The sequence below is a fragment of the Myodes glareolus genome, chromosome 2 (assembly GCF_982192425.1).
Source record: "Myodes glareolus chromosome 2, mMyoGla1.1, whole genome shotgun sequence".
NCBI lineage: Eukaryota > Metazoa > Chordata > Mammalia > Rodentia > Cricetidae > Myodes > Myodes glareolus.
In genome coordinates this window covers 43533202-43549823 of record NC_142027.1, presented here as the reverse complement: position 1 = coordinate 43549823, position 16622 = coordinate 43533202, and the positions used below count along the sequence as shown (strand labels likewise).

The following is a 16622-nucleotide window of genomic DNA, read 5'->3' as shown; positions in this document are numbered from 1 at the left end:
CCCATGCATTTAGTTACTATTTACTTGTATGTGAGCACATGCACATGCCACGGCACATTGTATGTGAACATGTACACATGCTACAGCACATTGCATGTGAGCACGTGTACATGCCACAGAACATTTTATGTGAGCACATGCACATGCCACAGTACATTGTATGTGAACATGTGCACATGCTACAGCACATTGTATGTGAACACATGCACATTTCACAGCACATTGTATGTGAACACGTGCACGTGCCACAGGACATTGCATGTGAGCACGTGCACATGCCACAGCACATTGTATGTGAGCATGTAAACATGTCACAACACATTGTATGTGGGCACGTGCACGTGCCACGGCACATATGCAGAGGCAACAGGACAACTTTCAGGGTAGTTTCTCCCTCCAACACAAAGGTCTTGGACTTCAAACTCAGGTAGTCAGGCTTGGCAGCAAGCATCTACCTGCTGAGCCATCTCACCAGCCCACTTTCCACAGAGAAATATGTCTGCAGTCAAAGCAATTTACTTGGGAAGTTAAAAAAGTGTTTGCTTAAAATAAAGAATGGGATGAAAATGGCAAAGTCTGCCAGAGACATTATCTATGGCTGCTACACATTTCTTCTTTTTCTTTTTGGATTTTCAGCAAAGAGTTTCTCTGTGTAACAGCCCTGGCTGTCCTGGAACTCATTTTGTAGACCAGGCTGGCCTCAAACCACAAAGATGGCCTGCCTCTGCCTCCTGGGTGCTGGGATTATTAGAGTGCACCACCACACCCAGCTCCATTATAAATTTCTAATTTACCAACAATTAGAAATTTCTAATGTACCAAAATACAACAACTAAAAACAAACAAACAAACAACAGTATTAATTGTCTTGAAAACACCGACTTAGAAAAAACAGACTGAAGGAGGAAAAGTGATCATTTTGCAACATCTAGGCAATATTTCCCAAAAGTACTTTACTGGTTGAAAAAAAAAAATCCTAGTTTGGCAAGAATGTATATGCCAGATTTACTTTTTAAAACTGGATTTCAAGCACTGATAAAGATTTACTTGATAAGAGAGGCTTTCACATATCTTCATGATGGTTGTTAAATCTTGATGGAATTTACAAAACAAACCCCAAGACATTCTGATATTCGCTGGATATGATAGTTCCCACATTATCTTAGTACTGAGGCAGGAGGACTGCCACAAACTCAATGCCAGTTTGTAGCCTAGTCTACATGCTGGGTTCTGGGTCAGTCCAGACCCTGTCACAAACCAAAAAGGATTTCTGGAATTCACCTGCACATTCATGAGAGGGTACATTTTTCTAAGGAGCATTTCTATAACTTCCATCCTTCGAAACAAAGGAAAGGGTCAGCAACATGACTCAGCAGGTAGGATGGTTGCTGGTGCCTGCTGACCTGACCCCAGCATCCACAAGAAGGTGGAAGGAGAGAACCAACTACACAAAGCTGTCCTCTGTTCTACACACACACACACACACACACACACACACACACACACACAGAGAGAGAGAGAGAGAGAGAGAGAGAGAGAGAGACTCTTTACAGTGGAAATAATACACAGCTTCTTTTGCATTTAAAGCAAGTAAGTTACTTATTTCTCCATAACTGAATTAAAGCAATGGAAAAATTGCTGAGTTGTTAAGGTTATCAAAACAGTATAATTGCATATATGTCCTAAATATTACCACAAATAATAATAAGCCAATCTTTTAATATATGATAGATTACTTATTATATTAACATACAATATAATATAAATACATTATATGATAATTATTTAGATGATGTAGGTAACCATACTTTAAGATTAAAAACACAAACAAAAAACCTGTGATTTGGGGCAGGAATATGAGAACATAATATTATAAAATAAAAGATTACATATAAATATACATAAGTTTCTCCTCATTGTCTAATCATGTCAATCATGAACTATTTCCTCCCATGGATATAACAGAGGTAGTGATGCACACAGCTCACAGATGTATCCTTACATCTGTACAGGGTCCACAAAGTGGACACACATATACGCTCAATAATGCGCATCTCTGAATACCGTACTTTACAAAACACAGCCAATTCAATAATTGAACCATATTTTTATGAGGGCTTTCTTTAGGAATCTCTTTAAAAATATGTGAAATATATAACACAAATGTAGTCAGTATTAGAAATATGTGAAATATATAACACAAATGTAGTCAGTATTAGAAGGAACCCAGGGCTTTCAGAAGGAAATGTTAATTAAGTACACACCTTTCACTAACAGGATTTGCCACAAGCCCTCCACGTCCATCCCCTCTCCTCCGAGAAGGCAGGAACAGTAGTCTAAGCCTCCTGTCTCAGAGTGCTGCTGTGAGATGCATCACCTGTGCGTGCACACGGGCATGCAGCAGGAAATGCTCCATACAAATGCTTGGAAACATTGCTTACTTCCCTGGCTAAATTTCTTAAATATCACCTGGTATGGTTGGAGTCTGAATACTTTCTCACAGGCTCACATCTGAACAGTTGGCCTCACACTGGCACTATCTGTATCATTCCTTCTGACAAGATGATGCATTAAAGCAACCAGAACACAGCACTACAGCGAACAGCTCTGGCTTTAATACTGCCTCCATCCCCCCGCCCCAAACTTTACCCAGCCGCTTGAATATAAACAGTACTGAGTGGATATTTGTCAGGCCATGAATGCTTCACTAAACGACTTTGCTTTCTGATATGTAAGGGCGGGTATTGTCTTTAGCTGACACCAAACAGAGGCCGCATTTCAGCATTGTGTAGCAGAAATGCTCTGCTAAGCATAGTGTAACAGCTCTATCCAAAGCCGTCATCTTCATAAACTGGCTGTCCATTACAGATTACATTACATTAGAGAAGTTTCTTTATAGACCTGATTCTTTTACAACTAAAAAGTTTAATACTTGAAGAACTCAGCAACACATTAAACTCAAGAATTAAAGTATTTATTGAGTAAGATTTTTAAATTAAGTTCAGAATGCTAACAATCATATAATTATAAGAAAAAAAGTTTGGTTATAGATTTGGATCTCTGAGGAGTATTCAAAAAAGAATTATTCAGAAAATAAAAGCATACAAGCCGGGCGGTGGCGCACACCTTTAATTCCAGCACTCAGGAAGCAGAGGTAGATGGATCTCTGAGTTTGAAGCTAGTCTAGTCTACAAAGCAAGTTCTAGGACAGCCAAGGCTGCTTGTTACACAGAGAAACCTTATCTCAAAAAAAAAGAATAATAATTTAATTTGATTTTATCTTTCTAGACTAGTTTTGCAATTAACTTTAAATCAATTTATGCTATAAAATTAAATTATCTTAAGCTATAGAAATCTTGTGAGAGATTTCACCACACTCTCTGAGCTTCCATGGTTGCAGTGCTAGGAGTAGGAAGCTTAAACAGATCACTTTGCTTTCCGGAAGGAATGAGCATTATACCAGCCAGCAATTAGCTCAAGGGAACATAAACATTAGGAAACGTGTATGAAATGACAGCTTGGTATGCACTGATCATGGTTACACAAACGCTTGCATTCATTCATATACATTCATCCAACAACATTTCCTGAGCTACCTGCTATCGGTCATTTCCCTTGAGAAGTTCACTATCTATGAAGCAGTAAGTGAGACATCTCATCAGTTCATGTGCTTTCTGCCAAGTCTGATTACCTGCGTCCAATAACCGGAACACACATGGTAGAAAGAGCCCTGGTTGTCCTGGAACTTGCTCTGTAGACCAGGCTGGCCTCGAACTCACAGAGATCCACCTGCCTCTGCCTCCCAAGGGCTGGGATTAAAGATGTGCCCAGCCAGGCCCACTGGAGTTGATGCTCTTAAATGTGCCTTCTAATCTAGATCATAAATTCCTTCAGCACAGAGCCCGAGGTTTTTCTTTCCTCTCTTCCTTCTCCTCCATCCTCCTTCCTCCTGTCCTCCACTTTTCTCCTCTTTCACCCCTTTCTTCCTCTCACTCTGGCTAGTTCACACTCTGTGGTTTCTGAGACAGGGTCTTTACTCCGCAGCCCAGAGTACTAAAATGTACTGTGTAGCTCAGGTTAGCCTTGAATTTGCACCAATTCCCCTGCCCCGGTCTGAGGGAATAATGCTAGGACTAGGAGTAAGTCATCATAGCCAGGCTAGTGTGAGCCGTAATCATAAGGATGAGTTTGGTGGTAATATGCACAATAAACTTTAGAAAGCCTTACACATGACACAGTTAAAATTAAAACATGACAGCTGAACTAGAAACCATTCTGTAGCAATCTCATTTACCAAGCACACCAGGAAAAGTGGGTTTACTTCTATGGCTCCCTATGTCAAAGTCTTCCCTTACTCTATGGGAGGTGGTGGGGAAGAGTGGGACTGGAGAGAAGAAAGGGTAGAAGAGATGGAGGGAGACTACAAATCACAACAAACATCCATGGAAATAAAACAAGAAAAAATAGACTGTGCTGGACAGTTCTGTCAATAAGACACAAGCTAAATCATCTGAGAGGAGAGAGCCTCAACTGAGAAAATGCCCCCATAATTCAGGCTATAGGCAAGCCTGTAGGGCATTTTCTTAATTAGTGATTGATGCAGGAAGGCCCAGCCCATTGTGGATGTTGCCATCCCTGGGCTGGTGGTCCTGGATTCTATAATTAAGCAGCCCCCCTCCATGGCCTCTGCATCAGCTCCTACCTCCAGGTTCCTGCCCTGTGTGAGTCACTGCCCTGACTTCCTTCAATGACTGTGATATGGAAGTGTAAGTCAGATAAACCCTTTCCTTCCCAAGTTGCTTTGGTCATGGTGTTTCATCATAGCAATGGTAACCCTCACTAAGGCACAGATGGTAAAAGGATCTTTAAGAGAATAAGTGTGACCACTATCAACCATCCACTCAAGTACACACGCCCATAACCACACACACAAAAGAATCCCAACCTAAGAACTTCCTTACAATGGTTCAACTCAGAAAACATTCTGCCCTATAGTCCTCAATCAGCTGACTAAAGGCCGTTTACAATACAATTCAATCTTCCCAAACTTTAACTTCATCCTATAACCAGGTAGGTCACTTTCTAGAAAGTTCTGTATCACTGATTTTTAAAAGGTTTCCATAATGCGTCTTTCATAAGTCTTTCACTAAGCTGGCAACACAGCTCAGCATAGGTGGCGTACTTGTTTATAATGTGCCAGGCCCTAGGCTGGATTCCCCAGCACCACTCTCCAGCCGGCAGGGGAGGAGGGTTCACTGATTTTCTAGACCTATCTTTCTCTTAAGTCAAGCAGCTGTGGTTATTACCCTCCGACAGATCGTTAGTTTTCTTGCCTATATCCTTGCCATTTCTCTACTCTCTTAATGGCACGGCACAATCTAGTATTTAGCCACTAGCCATGTATGGTATTTAATATTTGAAATGCGGCTAGAACAACTGAAATTCGGTATAAATGTAAAGTGTACATGAGCTTTTTCATATGGGTAAAAATTAAAAACTGAATCTGCATGTGGTGGTGCACACCTTTAATACTAGCACTCGGGAGGCAGAGGCCAGTGGATCTCTGTGAGTCCAGCCAAGACTACATAGGCTGTCACAGGCCAGCTAGGGCTACACAGTGAGACCCTGCCTCAAAAAAACACGTAAGTGAATAACTGTCTTTAAATAATGAGTACATGATCAAATAACATATTGAATATATATTTTAAAATACTGTAAAAGTTTTACCTCTTCTTTTAGTTTTCAATGAGGCAAAAGGGAAAAATGTTTATTTACGTAGCTCACACTATACCTATTATTTTGAACAGTGTTAAGGTAAATCTTACTAACTCTTCCGGGTCTAACTCACACACCAGTGCCTCCATGAAGCTTTTGTATGTATGTAACGTATCCTCTTCTGAACTCTTACATTCACAACCTCAAAGAAGGAAATTAACTTTATCTTGTTACCTTGTGCACCTGTCACAGTCCAAGTCCAATACAAGCTACTCGAAAGAAACAAGATGTACGTTTTCCTCCTCCACTCTGAAGAGCACGTGCACTAAGATGCTGATGTCTGCCAACTGAGGCGAACATCTCAAGCACTGTAGTCTCAAGCCCTTTCAACTAGTTCCATTTATGTCTACCAACTCCTTGCACTGTGTTTAGGCAAACAGTGCCAGTGATCGATGTAAAAAAACAGTGTGAATGAAAAAATAAATCCATGACTATTACATGTGGTCAATATACTTAGATCAACTGATCAAACTACTTCCAAAGTAGAAGCGTTTGCCAAAAATTAATGACACTGGGTGGGGAAAAAATGCCTACCAAAAGGTACTGGAAGGGGTGGGATTGTATCACAGTTGGCAGAGTGCTTGTCCTTGCACACCTGAAACCCTGGGCTTAATCCAGCACTACATACACCGGGTAAGATAGAGTTTGCCTATAGCCCAGCAGGAGAGAGCAAGAGAATCACAAGTTCAGTCATCCTCAGCCACACAAAAAGTTCGAGGCCAACCTTGAGCTACAAGACTCCCTTTAAAAGCAAAATCTTCCCACAATCCCAGCGAGGTAGACAGGTCAAAGCTTGGGAGAAACAATAACAAAGTCTAATACGCCATCCAAAGCTATGAAATTAAGTTGTGAGGAAAGTGGTGGGAAGGAAAAATAACACGTGAGAAAGACAAATGTTGGAAACTGCTGCGAGACAAACAAGATTATTAATAATAATGAGGATAATCTGAACAATGTGGGAGGAACCCTGCTGGGTGTATCTCCCAACCTCTGCACTGTCAAAGGTCGTTATTTCCAAAGATCTTGTTTCAAATGCTATGAGCTCTTCATCAAGCAACTTCCTTCTTAGCGCTCCCACTCCAACTCCCTGGCTAGGGAATAGGAGAACTCAGTGTTGAAGCCACCCTCTCTGCTGGACCAAGAGGGAGGACCTGATTTAGGGGCAGATCCAGGGCGACCCCGGAAACCCCGGGATTCCGTCCCAGCCGCAGGAGCCCAGGGGCAGAGGGGACCCGGAGACAGAGGGGGCGGGGCAGGGGACTCGGAGGAGGATAGGTGCCTGGCTCCACGCCGAGTCAGCCGGCATCTCCGGACAGGTAGGATGGAGAACGGGAAGAGAGGGGGCCTCTGGGAATTAAACCTGGGCTCGCACTCACCAGCTGTCCCCGCCCGACGTTGACAGTGGCAGAAGCTCTTCTCCTTCCGCCATTGCTGTTGACGTCCACGTCACTTTGCCGAAAAGTGGACCAGGCGCCGAGACTGTCTCTGAGACTCAGTGTCGTAAAAGGAGTTTTGAAGTCTGAGACTGAGGCTCAGCAGAGCGAAAGAGTAGGGAGGCGAGGAACTGGAGCGATGCAACGTCACCGCGTCCCGAGGGCGAAAGGCGGAGCCTGGCGCTTGTAGGAGGCCGCAGCGCGTGGAAGACTACATATCCCAGGATGCCATGGGGCCGCGAGCAAAGTGGGTGGGGAAACAAAGTTTGTGGGCGGGACCTCGGGGAGTGGGCGGGGCGGGGCGCGGTTGGAAGGTGTGGCTCGGAAGAGGCCTTGGGAATGTGGAGCATGCAGCTTGGCGTCTCCCTAGCGTCTTCATTCCTATTTGGGTTGCAATTGTGAACCAGAATTGAGAGAGTCCCAGCTAGTGGAGAGAGGAGGGAAAGTACGAATTCACACAGAGGTGGGCTACATTCTCTGTGTCTGAATACTTAAAATTTGTAAATCAAACTATTCTGTAAACAAATGAATAAATAAATAAACAACTTCTAGCTTTCGCAGGCAGAAGAATCAACTCTAGTTAGAATTCTGAAACTAAGCCGGGCTGTGGTGGCGCACGCCATTAATCCCAGCATTCGGGAGGAAGAGCAGGTGGATCTCTGTGAGTTCGACTGTTTCATGGTGAAACCCTTCTCAAAACAGCCCCCTCCCCCACAAAAAAATCAAGATCCTTCCCTTCCTATCCTGTCACATTTGTTCCTCCTAGATGGACCTCCCTGTACCACACCCAGGCTTCATCCACAGAACCAATATTGCCAAAACTCTAGCCCTTGGCTACTCTCTACCACTACATAGTCAGGACAGACCTGAAGAAATACTTTGAAGTCCTAGGAGCAACAATGAAGTTAACTACATAAAACATAGATAAATCTGAAAATGTCATGTTAAACGAGCAAAACAGATTACAAACTAACGGCATTGTTTATGTTTGGTATCAATATATTAGGAATAGAAACATGTACACTGAAAAATGCAGGGGTGTTGTGTGTAGAAAAACTGGGAAGGCAATTACATTTTAGATGGGGCAGAAATGACCAGAAACAGCTTCAAGTAAACAAGTTTCTGTTTCATTGGTTGTTTGGATCTTTTTTTTTTCTTTTTCCCATTTGAGACAGGGTCTTACTATGTGTAGCCTTGACTACCTTAGAACTTGCTACATAGACCAGGCTGGCCTGGAACTCATAGAGATCCATTTGCCTCTGCCTCCTGAGTGCTGGGAATAAAGGCGTGCGCTACCAAGCCCAGCTCGTGTTTGCTTTTTAGAGATGGGTTTTTGCTGTGTTGCCAAGGTTGGTCTTGACTCCAAGCTCGTATCTTTGAGCTCTTGGGCTCAAGCATTCTTCATGCCTCAGTGTCTCAAGTAGATGGTATGGCAGGTGTTCACCACTGCACTGACTCTAACATTTAGTATTTCATTCTTAGGAGCTGAGCAGTACCTTCAGGAATGCCCATTATGTTTCATAAAGTATACTCTGGTACCTAAAGTGCTCCATACCTTAAGAAATGATTTAAACAGTCTAGTACAGCTGACTTTCCTTTCAAATAGGAGACTGTAGTATGAGGGCTGGCTTGTTGGGGTTTCTGTCCTGCCCAATACCCCACAGCCAGCAATTCCCAAAGAAAATAGCACAGAGTCTACATTAGGTTATAAACTGATTGGCCCATTAGGTCAGGCTTCTTGTTAACTCTTATAACATATATTACCCCATTATCCTTATCTATGTTAGCCACATGGGCTCAGTACCTTTCTCAGTGTGACAGCTTACATGTTGCCTCTTTGGTGGTCTGTGCAGGAGTGGCGAGGGATCTTCCTCCTCTGTAGCCTTATTCTATTCTCATTGCCCCGCCTTTACTTCCTGTCTGGTTGACCCGCCTATACTTCCTGCCTGGCCAATCAGCGTTTTATTAAAATACATGATTGACAGAATACAGATAATTCTCCCGCACCAGGAGACAATAAAAAAAAAACCTGAACATTATCACCTAGAGTAGATGTATAATGTTCTTCATTACAGAAAATTCCTTTTTACTCAGAATGTAGCTATAGGTGACCATTATCAATCAATCAATAAATAAAAGGTGTGATTCAAGGTCAGATCATCTTTCTAATGCACAGACTCTCTGATGGACCCCAGGAGGTTTCAGAGAAACGGCTCCAACACTATTCAGTCAGTGACATGCAAGCAATGGTTCGCGGGTCAACATGATTCTAGCCTCCAAGTGCAGTTTATTTTTATTGTAATTGGTGACTGTGTTATAGTCTGTGTAGTAAACTATCACAAATATATTACTTAATATCTTCAAACAGTTCTTTGCTCTGTGAGAGTAGGTTGAAACTTGAGAGTTCTTAGTCTTTTCAGACCAGCTATGCAGGCATCTGACCTGTACAGATCTCAGACCCAGGTCCAGACAAGCACTGTGCTTGTTTAAATGGTCTGCTTCTGCCGTCTTAAATTAGTGTTTGGAATAAAGAGTCTTTGCCTTTTCTTTCTTTCTGTTTTTTTTTTCCCCAAGACAGGATTCCTCTGTGTAGGCTTGGCTGTTCTAAAACGTTCTCTGTAGACCTGGCTTCAAAAACCAAAATCCACCTGCCTCTGCCTCTCAAGGGCTAGGGTTAAAGGTGTGTGCCGCTGTGCCTACTTGAGTCTCAGTGGTTTTATTTTGCACCAGTGCTCACAATTAGGACAGCTACTGCTCAATAAAGGAAATAGCATCTTCTGCCTAATGGAACAATTTCCTTTGGTACTAATACGCTGGGGGCGTCTGTTCATTTCTCATCTACCCATTCCAAATTTCGCACAATCTTCATTTTGAGACCATGATGTTTATAATGAGTCCCATCTCCTCCAATGACAGTTGGAGGCCTATGTTTTTGAACTCAGCTCCTCACAGCACCAGGATGCTTTTGGTTGTCGCTCTTAAACAGCTTCCTCTGCTTCATTCCCCTGGTGTTTGGGTTGTTAATATCCAAGCTGCTGAGATAGCACATGTTTCAATGGTAGATCAGTCTTTCCTTTTCTAATCTTCTGTAAAAGGAATGGCGGGCCGCTTCCCGCCACCTGCCCAGCTAGCTTTACCTGAAATAATTACATGGAAACTGTATTCTTTTAAACACTGCCTGGCTCGTTAGTTTCAGCCTCTTATTGGCTAATTCTCACATCTTGATTAACCCATTTCTAATAATCTGTGTAACACCACGAGGTGGCGGCTTACCGGGAAGAATCTTAACCTGCGTCCATCTTGGAGAGGAGAGCTATAGCGTCTGCCTCACTGCCTTCTTCCTCCCAGCATTCTGTTCTGTTTACTCCACCTATCTAAATTCTGACCTATCAAGCCAAGACAGCTTCTTTATTAACCAATGAAAGTAACACAATAGACAGATGACCTTCCTCCATCAATCTTCCTTTCGTTCTTTCTCAGCATCTTCTAGATCTTCCTATACCTTGCTTGGTCTTCTGAAAAACCAAATCCCACACTAGATTATTGATTGGGATGCTAAGATAGTGTGGGTAGCTCTGGTCATTGAGTCCTTTCATCGTAAGGCCTTGCTTTCCCTCTGGCTCTGGTTTTCACATCCCCCCTAACATGCCTCCTTCCTGGAGATGACAGTGATTTTTACCACCTGCTGAGCACTTTCTAGCTGACTGCATATTTTTGTGTGTTCTTTCCATTATTCAAAAGGTCCTTCTAGTTATTTGGATTGTTTCATGTTTAAAATATTAGCATGATGTCACAAGTAGAGTGTATTAAATTCTAGTAATAGACCTCTGCTTCAGACCAAACCAAAAATAAAGCTTTTAAGTTTTAGAGATTTCGTAATGAAATAATGTGCCAGCGCGTTCCTCACGATATTTTTCCTCTCCTAAGTATAACATCTAATTTGCATTTCTTTATTAGGAGAGAGGGATGTAGAGTCGTTTTCTATTTTTTTTTATAAGCCTGGTGCTGTGCTTAGGTGGAGTTGATAGTGGTGACCTGGGCACAAAGCTATGCAGTCACAGCATCATCAGTGAGATGGTGTGTCCCCAGCCTGCATTTACCCATCAGTCCTCACATTCTAAAGGAAAGGTACAATATTTTTCACATTTTCCTTAAATAAAATAAATTTTATTTTTATTTTTTAAATATTTTATTTATTATGTACACAGTATTCTGCATCCATGTATGCCTGCAGGCCAGAAGAGGGTACCAGATCTCATTGTAGGTGGTTGTGAGCCACCAGGTGGTTGCTGGGAATTGAACTCAGGACCTCTGGAAGAGCACTCAGTGTTCTTAATCTCTGAGCCATTTCTCCAGCCCAAATTTTATTTTTAAAGGAGAGTATTTTACATGAATTATAGAAAACTTTAAAATGTTGTTATTTGGTGTTTGGGGGGTCTATGGTGGTTTGAATGAGAAATGGCCCCCATAGGCTCATAGAGAGTGGCATTGTTGGAGGTATGGCCTTGTTGGAGTATGTGTGGCCTTGCTGGAGGAAGTGTGTAACTAGGGGGTGGACTTTGGGATTTCAGAAGCTCAAGCCAGGCCCAGTGTCACTCTCTCTTCCTATTGCCTGCCAATCCAGATGTTCAACTCTTGGCACCTTCTCTAGCACTATGTCTGCCTGCATCTCACCATGTTCCACCATGATAATAATGGACTAAACCTCTGAAATTGTAAGCTATTTCCACTTAATTGTTTTCCTTATTATGAGTTGCTGTGGTCATGGTGTCTCTTCACAGCAATAGAAACCCTAATTAAGACAGGGTTATATAATTATGTGAATTATGTTGTATAACATATACTTAATTCTTACTATTTCTAAAACAAATAGCAAATTATCAAAAAATATTTGTTTAATGAACTGAGGGATGGGCTATTTTTAGAATAGATGAAATCATTAAATAGAAACAACTGGTTGGTATCAAGAACAACTACGATTATGAACTGATCTGTATGGTCATAGTAACTGAAGTCTATGGTAGTTTCTTTTGATTGATTTTATTTATTTTCTTACTTATTGAAATTAGGTCGTGCCTGCCTCAAATTTCTAGGCTCAACTGATTGCCCTGCTCAGCTTCCTGAGTAGCTGGGAATATAAGGGCAGTCTGCCACACTTGCATTGTTACTTTTCATTATAGAATTATAGCCTCTGTAGGGGGGGGTATATGACTCACAACTCTTGAACCTTTATCCCAAATTCATACAGCTCTTTCAGGACTCACGTACATTCTTAGGTAATGATGAGATAATAAGGTCAGAAGTGTACCTTTGTGTAACAAGTTATCTCAGAACTCAGTTACTTGAAAGAAGAAGCAATATCTCTCAATTTCTTTGCATCAGAAATTTGGGAACAGCTTGACTTCATATTAAGGCCCATGTTTTTGTGTTGTTTTGTTTGAGACAAACTCTCACTATAGCCCTGACTGGCCTGTAACTGGCTACATAGACCAGCTAGGGCTCAAACTCACTAAGATCTACCTGCCTGTAACTCCTGAGTGCTGGGATTACAGAATCTTTTGAAGACATGATCAGGATATTAGCCGAGGTGGCAGTCATGAAGGCAAAGGAAGGTTCCCTGGGGTTAAGTGGTCAGTCCCTTCTATATGGATGGTTGGTCACTCACACAGCTGAGAAGCCTTTTAAGCCCACCCCATCTGAGCTTCTTCATGCACTACTTGAATGTCCTCTTGACATGGGGTCTGCTGTCCCCAAGAATAAGAGTTGAACAGAGGGACTGGCAAGATAGCTCAGAGGATAAAGATGCCCACCAACAAGACTAACAACCTGAGTTTGAGCCACCTACAGAGAGAGAGAGAGAGAGAGAGAGAGAGAGAGAGAGAGAGAGAGAGAGAGAACATGTAATAAAAAGTGAGAACATAATTGAATAGAAACCAAGATCAAAACTACAATATTTTTTATGCTCTAGCCTTACATGTCACTTACATGTCAGAGCCCCATCACTTCCACCGTATCCTGTGTATCAGCTCTGTGTGTGGAGGGAAACTACATGGGGCTTGGAGGCCAAAGACAAGAGTTCGCATGTTAGAGGCTGGCTGCACAGTAGAGCCTACACATCCTTCATCGTCCCATAGGGTTGATGAAGGTCAACCTACTGACCTTCTGAGGTCCCTGCTCATATCACCTCAGTCTTCTTTGTAAAACATTCCTAGCAAGCACTTTCATCTGGGCATACGCAGCTTTCTGTGAGCTTTGCTGTTTCTTTATTTGGTAAGAGAGCATCTTGAATTCTTTCACTCTCTCAGAGTCATTTATAAGTTCCTAGACCGTGCTAGCACAAAATACAAAGCTGAGAACAGAGTTCGCTCAATGTTCTTGCAACAGAACAAAATACTTGTTTTTGTTTGTGAAGGTGTCATGTGAGGGCTTCAGGATTCTAAACATTTCCAGGAATTTCCCTTTAATCTAATAAGGACAATTCTTTTCACAATTATCAAAGAATTTCAAGTATTTATAACCTTGAAATCCCGTCAAGGATTCATATTCCGAGACGATTTAAGCTTTTGAAGCTTAACATTTAATTTAATGATGAACAAAAACAAGCTAATTCCTGTTCGCAGAGGAGAAGAAGATAGTTGGCAGCAATTTCAGCGTCTGCTTTTAATCGTTCAGAGGTGTTCAGCAGACAGCGGTTGAAGCAGCTGTGAGCAATGCGGCTTCTCCACTGGGTTTCCAGTAGTCGATGCTTCTCACTCAAGTCGACATTGTAATAGGCTGTATAGATGAACCCAAAGGAAGCATGGGGAAAGAGACTTGAGTTTGGGGTGTTTAATGTGGGAAGCTGTTTTACTCTTTCCACATTTCAAGTGTCTTCCCAAATGTTCCAAGCAAAATGCTCTTCTTCGCGGGGTTGAGTCACTCCTGGTTGGAAACAGCGGTAGTAAACAGTATTTTAAGTGAAACAAGACAAGTTTCTAAAAGGTGAACTCTTGCTTTTGTGAATTAAGACCCCTAAGGACACACCACTTGTAAATAGTGTCCTTTAGAAGACAGCAGTGTTGTTTTTATGTGTGCATTCAAGGGTGTCTTCTTTCACCCCAGAACCCTATTTTTTAGGTGTATTCCTTTCAAAATAAGAAAATTATCAATCAATAACCAAAGGTAGTTAGAGGAAATTATATGATATGTACTTTAAAAATTAGGTGTATACCCTAATTTCTTTCTCCCCTAATTTCTACAAATATGTTTGTTTATAATCTACAATCTAAGTTTACTTGAAAGGAATATAGAATTTAAAGAAAATCCTAAGACATCATTAATATGAAAATGACCACAGAGGCAAAAACTTGTACTGGTTCAAGATAGCTACAAATGTGGTCTAACACATTTGTCTATAACAGCATCATTTATAATGCCAAATGGTTGGACACCTCTGGTCTGCATAAAGAATTTCTTTTCTGGACTGGAGCAATGTCTCAGAGGTTAAGAGAGAAAGAAAATGAGGCCATGGCTGCTGACCACTGCAAGGTATGGTTGAGGAGAAGAATTGTATTGTAGATATTGAAGGAGAGTTCAGCCAGAGGCAAATGGAAGAAATGGAAGGATTCAGACTGAACCAGGCTATGGCTAGGGCAGAGGGTGGGGCAGGGCAGGAGACAGGGCAAGAGGCCCCAGAAAGCATATGGATGAAGTGGCAGGTTTATATAGGAATGAGAAGCTGAGTGGTGGGAAGCGAAGCCCAGCCTCTGGCCTGGATGTGATCAGGGTGGTGGGCCGGGTGCAAGTGCTGGGAGAGCCACAGGTTCTGAGTGAGCCTTGTTCAGGTTTCTTTAGGACCTCAAAAGAGTGCTTGTTGCTCTCGCAGAGGACCTGGGTTTGGTTCTCAGCACCCACACAGTAGCACACAGCCATGAGGAACTCGGTTCCAGAGGATCCATTGCCATTTTCTGTCCTCCTCAGGAACCAGGAACACACAGGGCACACATGCATGAGCACAGGCAAAATACTTAAACACGTAACACAAATAAATCTTTAAAAAATGCTTCATCTTAATGAATTTGCTCTTGGTTTATTTCTGATAATCAACCAATAGGTTTCTGCTGTTATTTCTCTCCGATACGCTGATAGCCCTTGGATTTTTGTATTTCCAATTCTGCTTTCTTTTTGTGCTCTTGATCTGTATATCCAGCCATCTGTTTGATGGTTGTGCTTACGTGACTCGCAAATATTCTGAACTAACATTTCTAAAACAGAGTTCATTGTCTGCTTACCTGAGCGCTTCCTGTCTTGTCCACCGTGTTGGGGAGTTTGCATTGTGTCGGTTTGTGAGCCAGAGGCTTAGGCATTGTTCTGACTTCCTTCCTTCTCCTTCCCATAAATCATTAGGGCCTATGAATTTCTGCCCTGGAACTGTTTAGTATGTGGGGTTCTTCTTATTCACCCATGCTGGTTTTGTTCTTATTGTTCCTCATCATGGTTTACACGAATTTCTTAATGCGTCTCCGCCTTCTCCCACATTCTGTGCAGTTAGCACAGCCTCTACTCTGGGGCTTGAAGCATTCAGCCCTCAGCATCGGTTTCCACAGTGGTTTTTATTGCGTTGTTTTCCACCATCTGAACCTCTCCACACAGTTTTCAGTGTTCCTCCCCTCACACCCCCATCATCTTAGAACAGACCCCAGGCTACACATTGTTACCTGCTTGGTCCAATGGACATGTTTGAATTTGTGTCTCTTGTTGCACATTTTCTAGAATGACAGTTTGCTTAAAATCCTTTTATGGCATGGCGTTCTCTATGTTCCACACCACCAGTAACAACGCTCTTGCACTCTGACTCGAGTATTTCCCACTTTTTTTTTTTTTGAGACAGGGTTTCTCTGTGTAGCTTTGGAGTCTGTTCTGGAACTCTCCCTGTAGACCAGGCTGGCCTCAAACTCACAGAGATCTGCCTGCCTTTGCCTCCAGAGGCCCATCTTCCCTTTAAGCCTTCACATCAGCCACAGTGCATCAAACACCCAGATGTGCCGTGGTACACCATGACTTCCTGTTTGCTGTAGCCCCAATCTCCTGCCATGTTGCAGTCTGCTTACCAGCCTCACTCAGTTAACTGCTCCTAACTGTATGACTTGAGCAGCGTTTCCTCGGTTACCCCTCTCCCTAGGCAGAGTAGCTGCTGCATTTGCTACCACCGCTCCTTAACATACATCAACTCTTTTATTTATCAATCTTATGCTTAGTATGTGGTTATATTTGAGATGTATACACATGAGATACATACACATGACATCCTGAGACTAGTTTATCTTTGCATTGACAAAGCCTAGTATAGTGTCTGATACATAATTATAATTTGCTGTATGAATAAAGGGACATAAGATGCATTACTATAAACACTTGCAGAGTAATTACTACATG

The 16622-nt window shown here is 42.3% G+C and overlaps 1 protein-coding gene across 2 annotated transcripts in view; it reads right to left on the bottom strand.

Annotated features, from left to right (window-relative positions):
• Tbc1d23 (TBC1 domain family member 23) overlaps positions 1-7355 on the bottom strand; it is a 57102-nt gene extending 49747 nt beyond the window's left edge. For both annotated transcript variants that reach the window (XM_048422421.3, XM_048422422.3), the window contains exon 1: positions 7152-7355. In XM_048422421.3, coding sequence (XP_048278378.1) covers positions 7152-7204 — 53 coding nt within the window. In that variant the 5' untranslated portion in view covers positions 7205-7355. The remainder of the gene's footprint in view (positions 1-7151) is intronic.
• Positions 7356-16622: the final 9267 nt, after the last annotated feature.